General features: G+C 40.5%; 2 protein-coding genes across 7 annotated transcripts in view; one reads left to right on the forward strand and one right to left on the reverse strand.

Annotated features, from left to right (window-relative positions):
- CPM (carboxypeptidase M) overlaps positions 1-3,671 on the forward strand; it is a 32,617-nt gene extending 28,946 nt beyond the window's left edge. The window contains exons 6-9 of the mRNA XM_017822117.1: positions 147-317; positions 1,125-1,277; positions 2,298-2,446; positions 3,133-3,671. Coding sequence (XP_017677606.1) covers positions 147-317; positions 1,125-1,277; positions 2,298-2,446; positions 3,133-3,366 — 707 coding nt within the window. The 3' untranslated portion in view covers positions 3,367-3,671. The remainder of the gene's footprint in view (positions 1-146; positions 318-1,124; positions 1,278-2,297; positions 2,447-3,132) is intronic.
- A 1,383-nt stretch (positions 3,672-5,054) lies between these two features.
- Positions 5,055-22,438, reverse strand: MDM2 (MDM2 proto-oncogene). Of its 6 annotated transcripts, none has more exons than XM_017822112.1 (11): positions 22,417-22,438; positions 21,770-21,842; positions 19,053-19,127; positions 18,564-18,697; positions 18,356-18,405; positions 17,031-17,098; positions 16,787-16,880; positions 14,356-14,516; positions 13,218-13,373; positions 11,867-11,944; positions 5,055-10,452 (listed from the first exon to the last, which is right to left on the reverse strand). In XM_017822112.1, the coding sequence occupies exons 2-11, from the start codon at positions 21,836-21,838 to the stop codon at positions 9,883-9,885; spliced, it is 1,455 nt and encodes a 484-aa protein (XP_017677601.1). In that variant the 5' UTR covers positions 21,839-21,842; positions 22,417-22,438; the 3' UTR covers positions 5,055-9,882. The 6 variants fall into 6 exon arrangements, with proteins under 6 accessions (XP_017677601.1, XP_017677600.1, XP_017677602.1 ...); XM_017822111.1 differs by lacking the exon at positions 22,417-22,438 and adding an exon at positions 21,934-22,109; XM_017822113.1 differs by lacking the exon at positions 22,417-22,438 and adding an exon at positions 21,934-22,109 and having other exon boundaries at positions 14,356-14,513; positions 21,770-21,848.
- Between the last annotated feature and the right edge of the window lie 58 nt (positions 22,439-22,496).

Consider the following 22,496-nt stretch of genomic DNA (forward strand, 5'->3'; position numbering starts at 1 on the left):
TGAGCTGGGATGGGCAGAATTTGATAAACCCCATAAAAATTCACTGCCTAATGTAGCTATTTGGGAGACGTTTATCCTGTGTGTAACCCAGCACTGTATGCTTTATCAGTAATGAGAGTTAAACAATTGTTGTCTTCATTCTGTAGTTACTGGCTCTTCGAAAGGCTATAGCAGATCTCCAGATGATGATGTCTTTATTCACCTGGCAAAAACCTATTCTTCCCACCATGCCAGCATGTACAAAGGGACTGGGTGTGACAAGAGACAAACCTTTCCAGAAGGCATTACCAATGGATACTCTTGGTACCAGTTGGAAGGTAAGAATCTCAGTGATATTTTATTCAGCTGCTTCTGATATGATGTCACACTTTCTCCTGCCATCTTTGATGATGAAAGGACAGTGATTTTACCCAGAGTAGAGGGCTGATGAGGGGAGTAAACCAACTCATGTCATGCAGATTCTCTGAGCAGGACCTGGGTGTTTGCAGTCTCTCCCACCTAGCAATTACAAGTGAATGAGGCAGTCACTGCTGTTTGGCTGCCTCTGTGCTCTTGCTTAAGGCCTGCAATAGCTATATAGATTATACACACGTGCACACGCTCCTTGGCACCGAGATCTTGTCCTTTGAGAAAGAAAACCAATCTTCATCCTTTTTAATTGTTTGATCACTGAAAGAAATGTTTTCATTAATGTTTACGTGTAGCCAAATAGAATATGGGCCCTGTGTGCTGTGGCATTGTGTATTGCTTTCACCATCTGAATTCAAAGACATATAAAAGGCTCTTGGAATGGCTTTGGCAAACCGATGAATTTATCTGCCACAATTTAGTTGGAAATGCTTGAATGAATTTCAGTCAAAGATCCATCCTTTCTCAGCCAGAATCGTCATCATTCCCAAAATGCCACTGTGCTTTAGAAAACACCACTCTATGTGTAACTAGAGTAATAAAGTCTGTTTTCCACAGGAGGCAGTAAATACAAGTGTGGCATTGAGGAATAATTTACCTGATTTACTTTTTCTACTGGTAGGATGCAAGGATCGACATTTTAACTCTTCTATTTGTCTTTTACTTGGAACTTAGTGCTTCTTTGTAGCTGAACACTCTCTTATTTCACTTTTAAGGTGGAATGCAAGATTACAACTATGTCTGGGGACAATGTTTTGAAATTACATTGGAGCTGTCATGCTGTAAATATCCTCCAGCAGACCAGCTGGAAAAGTTCTGGAGAGACAACAAAGTTGCTCTGATTGAATATATAAAACAAGTACACCTAGGTGGGTATGTGAATGGGGATGGGAGGTGAAGCTGAGGCCGGGTTAGTGGGAACTCTTCAGCAGCCTGGGTCAGTGTCACAGCTCACAGCAGGAGGAGCTCTGGTGTGAACTTGGGAGCTTCTGAACATGAAGTGCTACAAGGCCAGGGATGGGTAAAGGAGGAGAACTCAGGCCTGTCAGGTGAGGGGCAATGGGTGCTACTACAGTAGTGCAAGGGGCTTAAAATGTGCTGGGGCAGGAGCAAGGGACAGGCCCCAGGCGCTGTCTGACCATACATCCCCTCACAGTCTCTGCTTTCCTGAGCAGCCTTGGGGCAGTCATTTATTTTAGAGGTGTATGTGTGCCTGTGCACAAGTTTTGTGGGTCTCTTGCTACTTGAATTTTGTATTTTTAAAAGACTTTTCTAGGTGTGACCTGACTTCACAGTTGGAAGAGAGCTGCTGCTTAGTGAAGCAGTGCTGCTTTATAATGAGTTGAAGGGCTTGCACAAATCTGTTACCTATCTTGCATTTTATTGCCCAAAATATTTGTTTTATCTCTGCCTAATGCCAGTGCTGCCTTAAAGACCGTGTGTAAGAATTAAGGGAAAGTACTTCATAATCCGACATTGTTGCTATTCTGCCTTTGGGAAGTACTAGAGAACAGGCTGACTTATTTTAAATTACAAAAAGAGAAGGGAGGGGTGTGTGCAAAAAAATGCCAAAGCAGTACTGAAGATTTAAGCCCTTCAGTAAATTACACATACAATAAGTGTATATGATGCCTTCAGCAAATGAGATTTAGGAGATTATACTGCTGCTTTCTAACTTAACGTGAGGGTAAACTATTGAAAACAACAACCAGGGATATTCTGTTTTAATTCCTTTCAGTGAGACAGAAGTGACTACTGATACTATTAGATGTGCTCAAACTCAGTGAAACAGCCTTTGAGTGCACCCAGCAAGAGAACAGTCTGACTTTCTTAGAGGAGGCAGCTCACTACAGTTACAGGTTGTGATCTCTCTCCTCTCTTTTTTATAGGTGTCAAGGGTCAAGTTACTGATAAGAATGGGAATCCTATTCCCAATGCCATTGTGGAAGCCAAAGGAAGGCCTCATATCTGCCCCTACAGAACAAATGAACAAGGGGAGTACTATCTTCTCCTTTTGCCTGGGACGTATGTGATCAATGTAAGTGTGCAGCCTTACTAAATTACTGTTTGTAATTGCCTTGAATTCCTGAGCACAGTGAGAAGGCATCCTTAGACATGAGTGAGCTGAACTGCTCGAGTCACATATAGGAGCTGTAAAGACCCTTTAGCAGATTTAAAAGAAAATAGTACCTTTAAATGTAAGTCAGCAGAAAGGAAATTTTTTGATATAGTAACATCTCAAGTCCTCAATGTCCAGAGATAAGCATCCATCTGACCTTGATGGTGGAGCCAGTGGGGATGAGCGTCTGGAGCACAGCAACTTGAGCTTGAGGTGTTTGAAACAAAGCACAGAGCTCTCAGGGTGAGGAGGTGGATCAGGGCAGCACCGGGCTGACACCACCACTGGTGACAGTTATTTCCTTGTGTCAAAATGGTTTCTCCACAGAAGTGTTAGAGAACATCCATGCAGTGTAGGCTCTGCCTGCTGTCAGCTGAGGGCTTACACTTGAGCATCACTGCAGGATGCCCTCTCCTGTTCAAAAAGTCTTATTGCTGTAACGTGGAAACTTTACCCTTTTTTCATCCCATGTTTCCAAACGTGTATTTAGAACATTTTTTTCTTGTACATTTAAAGTGTAAACAAGCACATTAGACTCTGGTTGTTTCACAGCTGAACTCAGATGTTTCAAAACCAAGTAAGAACACTTTTTTGTTTGCTCCTAGGCTACTGTACCAGGATTTAAATCGATGCTGAAGACAGTGGAAATACCTGACAACACTGGTAACTTCAGTGCTTTAAAACAGGACTTCTCTTTCTCAGAGGTCTCTATCAGACCAAGAGTTGCTTCATGTCCCAAAATTCCCCTGTACCAAGAGCTCACACGGGCTTCAGCTGCAGTAAAACCAACCCTACATGTCTTGGTTTTAATGACTGCTCTGCTTGTAATTTTAAAATAAAGTCAGGAATGAGATGTTATGGCCAGGCAAAATCCACCTGCACAAATGTGGCTTTGTATATGCAAAAGAATGTCTGTTTTTATAAACCAAATTCTCAGATTCACAATCATGTTCACTGTATTTTGTAAAATATTGGGTTGACAATCAAATGTTTGACTATATTTTTAATTGTAATAGACTATCATATTTTTCTATGTAAGTATTTCACTCTGAAGAAATTTTGTACAGCCAATGGAGATAACTGTAGAATTTCAATGCAGAAAGTACAAATACATTCTCAAGACTTTGCCTGAATTCAAAAAAAAGTTGAGGATTGTACTGCAAATGTTTTATGCAAGCTCAGGTTCCTCTCTGAACCAACAGCTAAGGTGCCACACAACTGTAAGTGATCAGATCAATCCTATTTTCTCATAATAAAGCCATTGCTATAAATGAGGAATGGCATTTTAAAATATGCTTTTTCTTACCTGGACAGATGAGACTGCTTAGGGCTCAAATGAGGTAAGACCAGTAACACAGACAGGTTTTAAGACAAAAAGATGGAAATGAAGTGTAAGTATGTGCTGAAGGGCCACGCTCCTGGAAACTGGATTATAATCTGCACCATCAGGGAAAAGGGAAGAATTTGTGTCTCTGAAAACAATGTTCTCCTACAGCAGAGCTGCTGAAAACAATGTGGAAACAGTCACTGACAGCTTTATACCTTGTCCATTTTTAACTGAATTTGGTGTGGAACAATCACAGACAATTCAGATTCTTTGAATAGCTTTAGCAGCAGCTTTATATTGCTTAAGTAGTTTCAGAGCCCTGCTACTACACATGCCAGGAGCTGGCAGGCATACTCAGCAAGGCACAAACCAGATCCAGTTACAAAGGCTGGTTTCAGCACTCCCCTGGCTGGGCTGAGATGTTGCAGGCAGGATTAGCAGATTCCTTTTGCCTGGCCAGTTGCGAATCATCCTCCAGGCCCTTTGAAGCTGTCCAATAAACACAAAATTTATCAAGAAAAGCCAGTTAGTACCATCTCCTGTGTTTATTTTAAAACTTTATCTGCCAATAATTTTCTTACGCAATTTCAAAAGCAATGCAGAAGAGATTATCTTTGGAAACATCAATCTTCTCCTGTATACAGTAAATAAAAAATGCAGGAATGCAGTTAATCCTTTTTAAATCTTTCCTGAGGCACTGCTGTCTGTCACACCAGGACCCACCAGCTGAGCTGTGGAGCTTGGGCATCAGCCACTTACCTGTCTGCCAGCCAGCTGCATTCAGTGTGTGAATGCACTTCAGAACATGAAACAGCATTGCTTATTGGAAATGAGGGCTGCATGTGCAAGATACTATTTTTTTAATGTCTTCATCATATCCATTTCAATTTTCTATATTTTCTCACTCTCTGATCTGCTCTGGGTTGTTTATTGGTCAGAGAAGTGATTAATTATCCACTAAGTCCCACCACTGATAGTTGTTTCTGATCCTGTCACTTATAGCAGAAAGAACTAGAGATGCCTTGAGTGTAAAACCCCCAAAACCCAAGAAATCTGAGAGAAGTCAACAGTTCAGCAGGTGAGTGAGGGCAGAAAGAGTCTGCATGCTGGCTTACAGGGACAAGAATTGGTATGAAAACCAAGTACCAGAACTTCCAGCAATCAAGTCATTGACATAAAAAAAGAAAGAGCACCAAAGAGTATATAAAGAAATCTTTATTTAAAGCTTTTAAATGGAACACAGTACTCAGTTTCCCTAGAAAAGGAACAACTGAAAACCAAAAGATAAATGCAACACACACGAAAGTTTTTATAAAGGGATCTATGCACTGTGCAAGTGGAGTGGATACTTGTATTTTAATGGTTACTGACTGTGGTTGTACGTGCACTGGGTAGCCAGAAGGTACACACCATTACAAGCTCTTGAAAGCGTGTTCATCTAGGAGTAGTGGCAAAATTGCATAGTTATTTCAATTCACTATGAACTACTCTGTTTAATAGTCATTCCAGCTATGTGTAGTCAGACAACAAAGACTCTGGTTTTAGAAAAGCTATTGGTATTTTAGGTGTTAAGTAATCATCATGTAGACAGCCAATAATTTGGCTCACAACCAAGAACTGTCCTTTAAAATCAGGCTGTTAAGCTAAAGCAACATTTACTCAAAAGGTGAGACAACACCTTTTTAAGAACCACTGACAAATTTTACATTTAGAATATAGACACAGATACACTAGAGAGGCATTCACTTGAAGCTTTCAGTGCATCTGTGCTAAAAATAAAAAAAAAGCACACACTTTAGTTAAAAGCAACAATTTTTCACGTTCATTAAGTGCAAGTTTTTAAAAGACACCTTAGGCCTCGGTTTTGTTTTGCCTGTGCGACCTCTAAACAACAAGTAACTCAAGATAAGCCTTTGACTCAGGTATGGAGTGCCACACTGTTAGAACAGATGTAATGCTTTTCACCAATTAACAGTTTGAAGCACTTTTATCCTTTCTAGATCAACCTGCTGATGGGAGTGGCACAGCACAGCATGGCACACGTGGCACACATTTCTGCCATGTGCTCCTTAGGAACACTAACACAAGACTCAAGGGGTGCTGCTCAACAAAGAGCATCACCTTGCAGTGTGAATGTTCAATACAATCACTCACCTAGCTACTTCGGTTTCAGCCTTAAGTACCTCACTTTGCACTTCACTTCCTTGGGTCAAGAGTTGAATTTCAATACTAATAAATAAGTACATACAATAAGTAGGTTTATCATACTTTATAAAAAAGAATAAATGAGAGTTCTTGCACCATTTATACATTACTGTTGTCTATCTGAAGGAAGACAGACAATGGGCAAGAAGGAAGAGACTAAGACAATTACTGAAAATTGTGTAGTTGCATCCTGTCAGCATCTGGTCTTCCCTGCAACCTTCCTGGTCAAATGTCAAAAAGCAAAAGCCATTACCACCCGTTGCAAATTAACCTTGAAATCTCTCATCGCTGCCCTGCATCTTCCAGACCATCACCCCTGATGTTACCAGCACTAGAAGCAGCCAGTCAGCTCCTTGGCTGTACTCAGGGATACAAAAACATTCCAAAGGAAAACAAACACCACCAAAATATTCTCACTGTGCTCATGTTGCACCAGCTCCATCTCTAATAAATGTTCAAGTGCAACGCAGAATTTGTTTTAAGGGACGGAAAAAAGGAAACAAAGCCATAAATCTTTCTGTGCCCTTCTTAAATCTGAATATAATCCGAATATTTCTCCGTATTTTAATGCTACATTTCTTAAATATTTTTTCTTGTTATTTACTTAAGTAAGCATATTTATATGACTACACATATGCCAGTAGGCTAATTCAATAAATTAGAGCTAAAAACATTAACTGTGAGCACAAGAATATTTACAAATGGCAATAAATTAAAGATTAAAATGTGTGTGATATTAAATAAGGATCTCAAACACCAAGTAACAACAACTGTCAACAACTTTTGTACCAAAATTTTACTGACTTTTGTGCCTCTGCCCAAGGCCAGCAATGTGCTTACAGGCCAGAATGAACAGGGTGGTCGCTGCTCGTGCCCACGCAATGAGGGGGAGGCAGAGCCAAAGGCTCCAGCGTGGGGTCAGGGCCACAGCACTGGGGTCCGTGTGTCACGTACACACCCCCTGGGCCCCGGGCACGCGCTTGCCTGCTCCGTCCCCGGCTGGAACTGGAACAGACACCAATACTCATCATTCCCCAATTTGTAAGGCATGCACCCAAACCAAGCAAATTCTAGTTGCACTAGAGGTCATTAAGAATAATATTAAGCCAGAAAAATCTAACTCGAAGCAACAAGATTTGACACAGTGTTTTGCAGATGCAGAAATCAAAATTCCACATTTCCTCACCATTGTATGGATTGGAGGGTATTTCCAGGGCTATTCTCCACAACAGAAAACATGTGAGGGAAGTAAAATTTTAAAGCATAAAAGGGAAAATTCATTATGCTGTATGGTCTCAGTCTATCTTTTGCCAAAACAGAAAGTGTTACTAGGAAATTGCTTTAGAAGAATAAACCTAAAGGTGAGTGATTGTGAACAGCAAGGATCACAACTCTGGCCATACCTCCCTTTCTGAGAGATGAAATATTTTTTTAAGTATGGAGATCACTTAAGGGGATTGATTGTAATAGAATAACAAGAGTGGGATAGTACAATTTGTCCCAGTAGGAACGGGGTAAGGGCAGCTGCTCCCCCTGCATGGCAGTTACACAGCCATGGTAGTGACTGCAGAGAAGGGATCATGCTGAAAAACCTTAGACATGGGAGACAGTGTAATGGACAAAGCTTTTTAGAGATGATGCTTTTTAAGTACAGTCCCCATGTTACTGAGCCTTCTGCATATACATGTCTACAGTTTTCTCTCAGCTGCAGATCCCTGACCACAACAAGACCACTGTTTGGTCTCACCTGCAGATGCAATGAAGAGCCTCTGAAAGCCTCAATGCAGCTAAATAAATAAAAACAAAAATTAAGAAAAATTAATAGGAAGTGTAAATTAAGGCAGGTAGCCCTCTATTAGCATCCCTACTTGAAAAAATTAAATACCCAAAGGCCTTCTCCATCTCAGGCTGAAGGATTATCAAATCCCATAAAACCCATGAAGGGTTTCTGCTGACCAAAAATCTTCCAAGAACTTCCAGATACCTGCTGTTGCTTTACAAATTGCAAGGGGCAAGAAACTTGCAATTAAGAATTTGACAAAATGTATACACCTGGGGTTTGTATTTGTTTAGTTAAAATGAATTGCTAGAACTTCAGACACACCAGGATCTTTTAGTAGTATTTAAAAAAAAAAAAAAAGCTCAAATGTACGAACAAAATGTGACTGATCCCAATAATTCAGACTTTACCTATGAAAGTATTTCTCTGCAGGCAAGTCACAACCAAGGATTTACCAAGTCTCTCCTGGACATCTTTATGTCCTTTTCCTAGGCACTTCAGGCATTACCTGGAGGTAATGATAGCAGTAAAAGTCTTTGCGCCAGCACACAGGCATCAGCAATTCTATACTGGTGGTGCTGGAAAGCTGTTGAACCTTGGCCTGCAGGATAGTAACACAATGCAATTTCTTCATTTAGGCTACATCTCCATTCTTGGAACTCCCCTGACTGCTTATTTGCCATTCCCTGCTGGGCAGATGATTAGCAACTACCTGTAAAAATAAAAGGTGCTAAAATCATACAGTTCCTCTTGTAATCTAGTTTTCCAAAGGAATAAATATCACTCACTGGTACAGAAACTCTCCATGTGAAATACAGCCGAATAATTTTTACCGTATCCCACAGGAAGATACCACAGCTTACACACGCTCCAGAGAACTATCCTGAACACCCCCCAGAACCCAGTCAGTCAGCAGACCCCTTGAGAACAGAACTGCTAAGTTTCACCAAGTTCTTGACAAAGTACAGTGAAGGGACAAGAACTAAAAGCAGTAAAGGACAGGTCCAATGAGACCAATTTTGAGTTCACCAAACACCCCACAATGGATTTTCAGAATTCTTGTGATATAGAAAAGAACAGTTTGACTTGGAAAGACTACTGAATTTAAAGAATGTCTGTGTGAACTAGAACCGCACAGTTTATTTGTTTCTGCAGATGAAGATGGAATTTTTTCTATTTTTATTCCAGTCAATGTTCTGCTGAAGTCAAAAACAACTGCAGAAAATTATTCCCCTAATATTGCCTGATGAGACGACTCCTTCATTTATCTTGCCTGTTCAAGTCTTCTCTCATGCTCCTAAATTAATAATAAGCATACTTGGGATAGTACAGACCTCCAAACTCACAAAGCATTTAAAATGTCAGTTTCTTAAGACGTTTAAGAGAGAACTGTAGGACTGAACTTGGAACAATGACTTCTTAGGGGGACACACAGCCCTGAAGTTTACAATGCACACTATAAAAATAAAAGACATACAATACCCTTCTCTTTTTCCAAAGCCTTAAATTATCTTCTATCACATTTTTCTCCACTTCCTGGTAAGATCTCCCCCATAATTTGCCTACTTGGAGGAATTTAAGACAAGACTATTTTATTGACTTATTCAGTATGGTCTGATTGAGCCTGGTGTCTTCACCAGGCAACAAATACTGGAACCTGGAGAATCTTCTACCTTCTTAAGATGAGGAACTTGCATAAGTGAATGCTTCAACATATGTCTCCTCTCACAATCATTGAACTGAGGTTTTTAATGTGTGTATTTAATACAGTAAAAGAAACGTCACTAACTTGCGTGGAACATTAAACACCTGGAGAGGGAGGAGATTTACAGGACTTGGTTATTTCTACTGACAAGGATTGAAAATCTCCAAGTTTGAAAATCCAAGTTGACTTATGACTATTGGGCAAACCTCTGAACAACGCTACAAGTGCATTTATGTCAGTAATTATTTTTCATACCAAATGTAAAGAGACCCAAAATACTAATTTTCCAATAAGCATACAAAAATAGTTTCTCTTGCAGCTTTCCAGTCAACATCCACCTAACTAAAATAAGTTAGTACAATCATCTGTATAGGTTGCCTGCACACTGGGCAGGGTTTGTTCCTCTTCTTAAGCTTTTTTGCACACGTGAAACATGACATGAGGTGTCCTGTTTTGCCATGTACTATGCAGCCATTTTTAGGTCTGCTCTGACATATGACACAGGGCTCTATGCTGGTAACAGGCAGACTGGATTCCAGGCTTTCCTCTTTGTCTTGCATTTCTCTCTTCTCAGGTTCCTTATAGTCCTCCTGACTACTACAGAGCATGCTGCTTGATGTTGATGGCTGGGAATAATCTTCACTTTCCTGGGACTCAGAAATTTGTACTGCTTTCTCCTCATTCTCATCCACAGCTGGTTCTTTATCTTCAGTCATTTTTGTTTTCTTGCAGTCAGGAACATCAAAACCTTCTTCAGACTCTGCAGGGAAGGAACCTTCTGATTTGCTCTTTTCCAATTTCTCACTCTTTTCATCTGGAAGCCAATCCTCGCGTAGGGCCCAGCATCTGTGGCAATGTCGTGGAAGCGGAGGATTCATTTTGCTACATTCAGGACACTTCCAATAATCCTTTAGTGAATTAAAGGTTGGAACAGCTTAAGCTACTTGGAACACTTACAACTGAAGTATTCAGAGACTGTAAACAATTTACTACTGTCAAAATAATAATTATGTTGAGCTATTGACTTGTTTATAATTTTAAAATGCCATTCAGTGTTTGGCCCCATTTTACAGTTCTAGATTACAATAGTTCTTATTTTAAAACAACTCTGATTTTCTTTCTTTTTGCAGTAGGTTTGTGACTAGAACAATAACAATTTATTATTTCTTATGCAAAACTGCAGAAGCCAGACCACAAAAATCTTCAGAGAACCTCACAAAAAACTTCTAATAAAATGGTCACCGTTCCTCTTCTTTTTGAGAATGGACTTCTGAAATGGGAACTACTCAAGACTGAAGGGACCTTTCACCTGTAGGATGCTAAGCTGTTGGTGTGCAAAATGGCCAGGTGAGGGCACTCTGACACAGAGGTACAAGAGAAAACACTGGCCAAAAAAAAAACAGAAGTGAAAAAAGCGGAAAAAAATCTTGCATCACCATCTCAGTGGATACTCTATAGACTACACTGAAAATAAGCCACTATATCTTGTTAAAAATACATTTAATTCTTAGAAGTAATGCAAGCCTAGGGGGAATCAAAACATAAAAATCACCCAAAAATTATTTAGATGAGTCCTGAGTAACATCAGTAACATCAAAAGCTTAAAAGACCTATTCTAAATCCTAAAAATAACATACAGGCCCTCTTTTACCGCACGCAAGTACTGCTATGTTTTCAGAAGGTGGCCAGCCCTGTCTTTCACAAACAGAATAACGTCCCTCAGTCCTACACACCATCAAGAGACTGGAACACTTCAGGCAGTTCTGGAAAACAACTTAATTTAAGGTTCAACTGTGAAAAGCAAATATAAATGAGGTACCCTGCATTTTAATTCTACTGTGTGCTTCAAGACCCTAAGTTTCTTCCCACACTTCAAAAATGGTCTCACAGAATATAGAAAAAGCCTCTCTTAATTTTATATTACTGTTCTGAAAAAAGGTTTGCCTTCACATCTGTATGTCAGAGATACCTTCATTCAGGATGGACAATAAAACTAGGTATTCTGATTTATAAGAAAAGTTTTTAAATGTACATGACCAAGATTTTTTCATTTTGTGCAGAAAGTCAGATTTAGGCTTCAAATAATTTCCTTTGGAAATTATTTCCTTTAGGAAGCTTACTAGTTATAAAAAAATCAAGGTTAATAATTACATGTTCAATAATTAAAATATTGTATTGGAACCTTCAAGCATATAAGAAAAAGTCAATTTGATTCTTAAAAAAAAAATTCACTGGTAGCAATAGAATTCATCTATACTTCTTGATCTCTATTCTGTCAGTTCACCCAATTTATGATGTTTTACTTGACAAGTTTTTACTCACAGCTAGAGAAATCTCTGGATCTTCATCAAATGAATCACCGTCACTATCTTCATTCTGGTAAATAGTCAGCTGATAAACCTGGTTTAAATGGGAAAAAAAAAATGATGTAACTGTTTTCTGGCATTCAATTAAAAACCCAAAATATTTTTAACCTTATAGATTTTCAGACAGGGAGCTACTGGAGAGTCTCCAGTGATGGGCCACTAAGATTATTAAACAGATTAGAGGAGCTCCAGAGGAGCCTGGAGAAGGCTCAGGGCAGGTGGTGTCTTATCAACGTATATAAATAGCTGAAAGGAGGGTATAAGAAGAGGGAGACAGGCTCTTTTCAGTGGTGGCCAGTGACAGGGATAAGAGGCAACTGGCACAAATTAAAACACAGGAGGTTCCCTCTGAATGTCAGCAGACACTTTTTACTTGCGGGTGACCGAGCACTGGCACAGTTGCCCTGATCATCTCTGAAAGACTCTATCCTTGGAGATATTCAAAACACATCTGGACATGCACCTGGGCAATCAGCTCTGCCTTAGCTGGGGCTGGGGGATAAGATGATCTTCAGAGGCCCCTTCCAACCTCAGTCATTCTGCAATTCTCAAAACTACTGCTGGGAGCAGTGGCACACCCCAATCCTTTCTTTCTCCAAATTACTGTCTTATCTCAGGGTGCAGCTCTGCAGTGCTACACTACAAGTCGGTGTACATCAGTACAGTCAGTCCATTCAGCCTCTCAAGTACCACAGTCATGTATGTCCCTGGTGAATTCTGCCTCTGGTACTTACCCAATCTTGCCATGAGCTGATTAACCTCTCTAAAGTAACAGAAAACTAACCCAGAAAAAAAACTCCGCATAAATTCTCACTTAATTCCTGACGTTCCATGTATCTAGATCTCTTGAAAATTATGGTAATCACAGTTTTACTGTCTTCTTCCTACTAATGAAAATTTCTAGAACTGTGGCTCAGCATCAATACCAAACATTTGTATTCACAGACGCAAATGACTTGGAAGTATCCCTTTGCAAAGAGTTACTAGGTAAGTTTTCATTCAATATCAAGTAATGTCAAAGGTCAACACATACTTCTATAACTACAAATACAGAAAGACTCAAGTATGCATGCTGCCTTTGACTCCAACAGCTAGTGAGTGAAGTTAAACACACAGACTTTTCCTACACAGCCTGTTTCAGAGCCTGCAGAAAGCCTCAGCACCGTCTCAGTTACTTCCTGGTGTGTGTATAATGGTGACCCAACTGCACTGACATGTAGTTGGATTTAACAAACAACTGGGTGCAAATTTTCCCTCTCACCAACCCCCCAAGGTCGAAAAAACCCCCAAGCAAAATAAATATGTACCTCATCATCTTCATCTGTGAGCTCCTGCCCTTCTTCATTATGGCTATAATCTTCTGAATAAATGGACTCAACTTCAAACTCTACACTGAACTGGTCTGAAACAGACCTGTGGTCAAACCAATCGGAGTTTTCGCTTAATGAACTAGCATCAAGATCCTGGAAGAAAAGAGAAAGTACATATTCAACCTCACCAGTCCATATACATAACCATTACTGTTAAAGAAGCTCTTAAGATAAAGCTGTGCTACTCAGTTTAGTTAGCTATGGAAGAAATAAGACCAGTGGCTGTTAGACAGTACATCTTCTATGAGATAAATTATAGGTAGGTAAAAATAAAGCTAGATCTGAAAGCCTTTTGTTGACTCTGTAATATGAGGCTGCAGTCAGCCTATAGCCAGCTTTAAGACTGCAGTTACTGTTTCACATAGGCTCTCCTAAAAAGTGAAAGAACAGATACAGGAAGATGCTGTCTTTTGGCTGCATGTCATTAAATTCTCTGTTCCCATCAACTCTGCTAATCTTTTAATTTGAGACTGTGGCTAAACAGTCTTCCTATAAAATAGGAAGACTGAAGATACGGTATTAGTTCTGTCAATTCAGAACAGTATGTGACCGGGAATACTGTTAGTTTAGCTCTTCACAACTTAATCTCATCACAGGTAACTTGCCTTGGTGTTTGTTGAAAACAACAACATGAAACAGCAGAGGCTTGAAAAATGAATACAGTGTATCATCAACATACATACTACTGAGTACAGTTACCCAGGCTGTACCAGAACTACCAACTAATTCTGAATTATGGAACATCTGTGACTGCTTTTCTTCTCTTAACACTTACTTTAAAACACAAAATATATCTGACAGTTTTTTCAACGCTGTGCCAAGCAGTAAGGGTCTTGGTTTTAAAGAAAACTCAAAGTTAATATTTAAAAAAATTTCCCTTCAGCTTTGTCAGCAGATCTATGAAAGACGCCACCCACACACTATCTTTTCTTTCATCCTCTTTTCCTTCCTCTCACACCACTGGAGGCACTGCTGCTTTTAATTAAGATCATGATGTTTTCAGATGCATATTTGCACTTGTGGCATTTGCAAAATTTGTACCATAAAGATATTTTATATTTATACTTTGACTTACGGGAATGGAAAGAGAATCTGTTGAATCACTGCTATTGCTTCTTTCATGGCACAGACCACTGACTACACACCATGAGAGACTTTCATCAAACGTCAACGAAATGCTGTCTGACTTGTGTCGCTTTCTTCTGTCACTATGCAGATCATCTGAAGAATTTTCTTCTGGGCATATTCAAGAATTTTTATTACTCCAAAAACATCTATGCAATGTGCAGTTTTGAATATTCTTAACAGAAGTTTAAAAATATAATTTACTTATAAAGAAATCTAATAAGATAACTCAGTATTATTTCTTGAGCAAAAAAGTAAAGGCACCAAAACTTATTCAAAAAGACACAATAACACTGATAAACATGTAAAGTGTGAAACACTCCTGAAGCCAGTATTTCAGGGGCTGGGTTTCCCCACTTGTCCCATCAGTACAGCTTGAGAACAGCAGTATCCACATGCAGGAAATAAAACGATCACAAATTTGGAAGAATTTTTACTCCACACATGACACATTATACCCCTCCTAATTTTATGAAATAGATCTTAATTGTCCTTGCTCCCTCTACAGTCAGTAGACAGAATGGCACTTTCAGAGAGCTTCTGAGTCCATCCCAGAATTTGTAGGGAGACAGAGCAACTAGCTCCCAGGTCACAGGCATACAGAATTCCTTGTGCTAAGCAAGGGAAATTCAGGTTCAAGTTTCAGACACCTGAACAAATTCACCAGTGATTAGTTCCACTATATGTAATTGTATTCACTCGACAAGATTTTTGCAATAATCTGTTATAACTTTCAACTCACACTAGCAAAAAAATCTTCAAGATATACTACGTAAAAATTGAACTCTGAGAGCATTGCTTTATGCTGTGCCTATTAAGTATGCTTGGTTTGAAGGCAAAAAGACAATGCTTTTTAAATACACCACATTTTGAAACAACCACCAGAAGCAGCATAAGGAGTTGGAGTGCAGCATTTTAGGGATAGGTAAGTCAAAATTCAGTTCCACTGACTTTTAGAGTGTTCGGTAAGAAACAATTTTATTAAAAAAGGTGCTGTAAAGTCAGTATTTAAGTGCAGTGGAGTGAAAACCCCCCAAGATGCCTGAAAACTTGGTTTAACAGACCTCAATATGAGCCTGCTGCCCCACCACAGGTGCCTTTTGCACCCACCCTCTATTGCCCAGCCTCTCCCTTGCCTTGCAGAACACACTGTGACAATCCCTGAGTCTTCAAGTCTTGAATCTTTCATTGTAAAAGAAAAGAGAACAAAACACTTGTACATACTTTGAGACTTCTCTTACTTTCCCTTGGTGCTTCTTGGCTCAGCCCCTCTCTTTTCTTTTTTCCGCCCTGAGAGCCCCACCAAACTTGGAGCCCCCAGGCCCAAGGGCTGCTCCTGTCCATCGTTGTCCTCATTTAGTTGTCATGGCTCCATGCTGTACTGATACTGTACCACCATAAGGTTTCTATACACTATATAAGGGGCTCCAAAGGAGCCGCTACTATCCCAATTTAACAAGAATAGTAGTTTAAAAGGAAGATTTCCTATAAATTAGAAAAAAAGTGTATATAAAAACACTATATTAAAAGAAGTTTTAAAGTTGTAACAAACTAATAAATGGATGCAAAGACAAGAGTTAATAAACAGACCCACAATAAGTAAGCACAACACAGCACCTCATGTGCTCTGGGTCATGCCTAAATATTACAGGTTGTGCTGTTTAACCGAGGCTTTCCATCCTTTCACTAGTTTTAGTTACAACATTAAAACGACCTTTTAATTTAGTGCAAACCGCTCAGCAACGCAGCACAGTTTTTGACTGACTGACATAACAGTGGCCTACAAGGAACACAAAAAATACTACTCAAAGGCTGAGGAACTGAAAAATGTTCCCAAGCAACTGAGGATGTTCTATGCAGCGACAGGTTATCACTGCCCAGATAGTTACTACCACCAAGTCGTGAGGTATAACAAGTGATGGAACAAACTAATGTAAGAAATTCCACAAAATAGTATTTAAGTAGAACTGTAGAGAACACTTCCACTGAGAAACTTATTCAGGTTTATGCTGACTGGCTTGTTATTGCTAATTATAAAGAGAAACATTTCATATTTTGAAAATGTATTTGCCAGTGATTATTGAATAACCACAGCAAAGACAAAAAGGAGGCAAATATGATGTTTAAGTTACCAGATGTTTTAATAAGTGCTTAATGAACAATCAGTTACCTAAACGTATCCAAAGTCACTGTAACATGACACTGGAGCGATGCAAGGAATCGTGTTTTTCTTTTGAGGCTGAACATTTTGTTTTAGATAAGCAGAGAAACATGAATACTACTATCTGTCAGCATCTTTCCAGTCATTAAGGTAACAGAACGTACTTTTTCCCCTAAGTGTTCATTCTACTGAAAGCTCTGCACCATAAATCTGCACATACCAGATTCACTGTGTGTCCTCGTCCTAGAAGATGTAGTTGGTCGGGAAGTCACGTTCGATGAAGTCTGCTTCTCTTCTAACTCTTGCATAGACTCCTGATTAACAGAAATAATGAGTAAGCCTGAGCAAGAATGTGAAGTAAAAGGCTAGAATCAACTAATTACATCTAAACCATTGACACTATCATGCAAACTAAAAAGAATTTACAACTCAGAACATTTATTAAAATAAAATTAAAGTATCACCTTAAGAACATTTTCTTCTTCAAGCTGAGATCCGGCATCATCCTCAGGTGTGCCACCAAGTGTAGAGTCTGAAACCAAACCAAAACAAAACCCGTAAAACAACATAGCAGAAAAAGTTAATTTCAGGCTCAAAAAGTAAATTCTATATAGAACTTAACCCCCAGACATTTTGGAACAATGGAAAAAACCACACTGTTCCTTTGCTTTTCAGGTGTGTGCAGCACCTTCCCTGTAACATTACTGAAGTGGGAACATGGGGAGAAAGAAGAAGAAATGCCAACCGCAAAGCAGCTCAGAATTTCATTATAAATGGCTTCAAATGAAGGCTGTGCATGAGCTGTGATTCTGCAGATATGAAAGAATACAGGCAGGAAATGCAACACACTTCTTCCTCTACAAAGTGCTTTCTACTAGCTATCATGTTGTGGGAACACTGAATTAAGAAGACAATTAATAGAAGAAAAAATAGCTGTTGTTGATGGTATATGCTTACTACCAGACAGACCCTGAATTAATAAAGACTCTTAAAAAAAATTTGAGAGATAAATTTTAGTTTGCAAGCATAACAATAGGGATAATAGAGAACATGTTTCCCATCTTCAGCATTTGAACTTGCCTTTAGGAAGAATCAGAAACAAAGGGTGTCTTAATACAGATTTAGAAGCCAATTTACAAAATGGCTTCCATTGTTTAACTTCTGGTTCACACCCTGTATGAGGCAAAAATTACAGCTATATTGAGCATTTTTATACTGCAGGACAGATGACTGTATATCACAATTCTCCATTCAAGGAGTGTCTATGCACAGTTACCACAAAGCTACTCTTTTAAAGTATACAGATCTTTTAAAACAAGACTCAGTGTAGCTGAGGATGACCAGTTCTAAATACATTCCACATTCAGTTTTGAAATTAAAACAGAACAGAAAAAAATGAACAGCACTTGCCCTGATTTTATTGCTGGCACAAGTTCAAGAAGCTAGTTTTTCGTATTAAAACTTTTTATGTTGTTGAGGGCTTTAGCTGTAACAAATACAAGCAAATGACTAAGTTTTCAATTTAGTACTCTTTTTGTTCAGCTCTGATTGTGTTTGTTCTGGTTCTAGTCAACAAAATTACCCAAATGTTGCTCAGAATTCTTTTCTCCCCCAGAAGAAACAGTGTTTGCTTTGAGTCACTATTTATGACTGCTCTGGACAGCAGTGGGTAAAGCCAAATATCTAATAATGGACAGATCACCGTTATCTGATCACTACCTGCAAGATGCATTATATATTTTCCCTACTGCTGTTTCTCAAAACAAAATGGCCTCCTAAAGTAGCTTACCTTGTTGATTGATTGCTATCAGATTTCTGGAAATCATCGAATATAGTCTCCTTAAATGGGAATAAAGAAAGAATCGTTGCAAGTTAGCTACATGGAATCATAGAAGAGAGCTTACCATCTTCAAAGATGCAAAGAGTTTAAAAAGGCCATACGCATTGTGTTCTTCATTATTTCCCAACCAGACTCTCAGAAAATAATCTCATTTTACCTGTGTTCTTTTACTGAAAAGCTTGTTACTCCAAATAAATCCCCCAGGGGATCATTTGCACAGTGTACAATATGCTGCTGTTTTCCATCATATAATTGTTTAGACATAATATATTGTCCAAGATAGAATATTACCTGTAAAATAAATGAAATACACAGACGTTAAACACCCAGGTTGTTGTTTCAAGATTAAGAGAACAAGCACATTAAATACACTGAAATTTGCTCTTCAAACTCTGAATGCCTAGAACTCCCTTTGAGCTGACAGATTTTCATCTATCATTCCCCAAGAACACTGCTATTCTAATCACCAGAAATTTTTGTTCACGTTTTTGAGAAACTAGCTAAATAACTAGTTACAGCAGGAGAATAAACACAGCATCTTGTCTCAATAATTTCTAGATAAGCTATGAACTACACTGCCCCCCAGTCACCCAAACAATGTATCTGTACTCACTGTAGTCTACCTTTAGTGATTAAAAGTTCTCACCTCCTTCATAGTAAAAGTATCCTTTTCTGCACCAGCTAACTTTAACAACTCCAACAATAGTGGCTTTGGTTTAACCTGTGTGGGCAAGTAGAAAAACAGCACCAATTATCCACCAAGAAAATGTAACTTATACAGGTTACGTTCCTCCTTCTGTATTAATCTGACATGCAAACACACAACTATACGAAAACAAATTCACAATCAAATTTTTCACTTTGCAAAGTTAAAAAGCAAATAACATGAACAAAATGATAAACTTTTCATACACCTTAGCTCAAATGTACATCTTAGCTCAAACCTGTCTTTTGTTGTCTCCTAGTTTCAGCTGGGATAGTTAATTTTCCTCCTAGTAGCTGGTACAGTGCTGGTTTTGGATTTAGCAGGAGAATAATGTTGACTACACACTGATGTTTCTGTAGTTGCTAAGTAGCTACACTAAATCAGGGATTTTTCAGTGTCCCATGCTCTACTAGTGAGAAGGTGCACAAGACACTGTGGGAGCATGGCCAGGAGAGCTGACCTGAACATACCACAAAATGTCATGGGGTGAGTTGGTTGTGAGGGACTGACTGATGCTTGGGGATTGGCTGGGCATCAGTAAGCAGGTGATGAGCAACTGTATTGTGCTTCACTTGTTTTTCTCGGATTTTACTACTCTCCGTTTTCTTTATTATTAATATACTTTATTTCAATTATTAAGCTGTTCATATCTCAACCCACAGGTTTTACCTTTTCTTCTGATTCTCTCCCCCATCCCACTGCAGGGGTGTGGGGTGGGGAGCAAGCAGCTCCGTGCTACTGAGTTGCTGGCTGCGCTTAAACCTCAACACGTTGGTAAGTAGAGATTCCTTAATTTGGATTTGTTTATTAGTTCCAAGTACAGGGCTGGGTCCTGGGGAATTCAGCTTCACTTCTTTAACCATTATAATGACTCCCAAAGGGGAGGGAGGAAGGCAAAGCACCTTCATGATTGTCAGGTCCAGAGTGCAAGTCATAAAGCAAAACACTGGTCCAGCTCTTTCTTTCTCCTTCTGTGACAGTTTCTGGGGTTTTGGTTTTACATTTGCCAACTGGGCTGCTTTATCTCTGAAGACCTTTTGTAGCTGGGACAAGCACACCCTGTCCTCCCCATCATACTTGACTCATGCCTACCTCCACAATGGCCTCCCACCCATCCACTGTGCCAGCAGTTTTATCTGCAGCCAGGCTGTGACAATTTCTGAGGTAGAGGATGGAAAAGTTCAACGACAACAACAAAAAAATCACTTCCCCATACATACGCCTTTTTTTTTTTTTTCCTTCTGGCCAGAGCAGTGTCCTGATCCTGTTCACTGCACTGTTCCACACAGCTGTGCCAGCACCAGTGCAGCACATGAGAACCAGATGCAGGGGCTGCCATAACTTCAAAGTAAGTGCCTGTGGAACCACTGTGGAACCAGTGCAGTATATTGCAGGGTTGCCCCTTTAACAATGGCATAACCATTCTAGGAACAGGCTAATAGTTAGCTATCCTGATACAGTCCATAAAATAAAATATACAAAAAAAATACTGAACGTAAAAAAAAAGAAAATACAGGGAAGTGTGAACAAAATATCACAAGACAAGGAACAAATGCTTAAGGGAAGGGCGGAGGAGGGGAACTTACCTGCATTTCATTTTAAAGATCTGCTAAAACCAACGTTAAGTGTTAGTGCATTAACAAGAGATTAGTTGCAAGAACTACACATAATAAAAACAATAATCAAGCTTATGGACAACATTAGATGTCTATTCACCCCTTCCTAAGGGCGGAATTATTTAGAACATGCTGAACACATTACAGTTTCATAAAGGAAGCAAACAGAAACTTATTAAAGCACTACTGACAGCTAAGCATAGGAAGACAGTTTCAGATCTCTGAATCCACAACTAAGCCCATTTCTACTCCCCAGCCTTCTCTTCCTGACTCCTCCAAGTATGAATTCTTTGGCCTCCCAGATATGACAGCGGACAGTAGCATCACAATATGATGACTTAACAAAAAAAAGGAAGAAACGAACAAACAAAAAAAACACAATGGTTTTTGCTGTTCTGCTGTTTTGCTTTTTTGAAATTCTACTGTAAGTCTACCCTTTTAAGTTTTACCCTTCTACACAGGGCAGCCCCATCCAAACATCATTGCACATGTGCTGTTTTTAACTCGTCTTTCAGGTATAACAGCCTTCCATTCTCAGGAAAACTTATGCACAAAATCAGGGCAGCAGAACTGCCACTGTATCATGGAAACTCTGGATATGTAAAGCCATAAAAACAAATGAAGACTCTTCTTACAACTTGCTTATGAATTCCAATAGAGGAGAAAACCTTCAGATTATTTCACAAATAGTACAGTTCGCACAACGGAGATCTTCCACAACTCTTCAGTTATGATCTGTTAACGACTCCCACCATGAAATACTTACCGCGATCAAATCTGATGATAAGATCCTTTTTATTAAAAGAAAGCAAAACCCATCGTAGATCTCCAGGAAACAGAGTCTAGACCTAAGCCATCACCCTCAACTCTCAACCATGAATAACATTTGCTTCACAATTACAGGATCAGAGACACCACCTTCACCGGATTTCCTGGTTTTTCTACAACCGGCGCTCGCTGCAAAAAGTGGTCCTTCTAAATTAGCTGCTAAAACTCTATAAAAAGCATGAAAAAACTCGCGCATCCAAAAGAGCTACTGACCAGCGCCTCTTGCTCCGAACCGGTGACAGCGGAGGCATCTGTAAGGGCGGACATCTTGGTATTGCACATTTGCCTGCAACTGAGGGGAGAACCAGCTCAGAACGTGGCACACAGCGACACAAGCCGGGCTGGCGGCAGCCGCCAAGCCGGCGGAGCCCACTCACCTCGGTATCCCGTACAGCCCGCGCTGGGCTCCAGCGGCGGTGTCTGGGTCGAGTCGGGCTAGGCGGGACCTTATATAGCGCTGCCAGCAGGAGGCAAGTCAGGGCTTAGCTCCGCGCCGGCCCGGCCCGGCCCGACATGCCTGAGCATGACCCGGAGCGCCGTCGCCGAGTCACCGCGGGGGGCGAACGGGCGGGACGGGCCCGGCGCTGACTCACCGCGGCCGCCGAACGCGGGGAGGCCCGGCAGGGCACAGGGACAGCGGCGCGGGGAAACAGCGCCGGCCCCGCGCCCCTCGCCCGCCCCACCCGGCGCCCCCCGCCGCAGCCCCTCCCCCAGCGCCGAGGCCGCACGAGCGACGAGCGAGAGCCCCCGGCCCCCCCCGGCCCCCCCGGCCCCCGAGCGAGCCGCAATCGATCCCCACGCACCGCCAGCCGCGCCCGCCCCCCCGGCCCCCGAGCGAGCCGCAATCGATCCCCACGCACCGCCAGCCGCGCCCGCTCCGCAGCCTGGCCTGCGACGGGTGGAGCGCCAGGACCCCGCGGGATCCTGCCCGCAGCCTCTA

The sequence above is a fragment of the Lepidothrix coronata genome, unplaced genomic scaffold, assembly GCF_001604755.1.
Source record: "Lepidothrix coronata isolate B3197 unplaced genomic scaffold, Lepidothrix_coronata-1.0 Scaffold95, whole genome shotgun sequence".
NCBI lineage: Eukaryota > Metazoa > Chordata > Aves > Passeriformes > Pipridae > Lepidothrix > Lepidothrix coronata.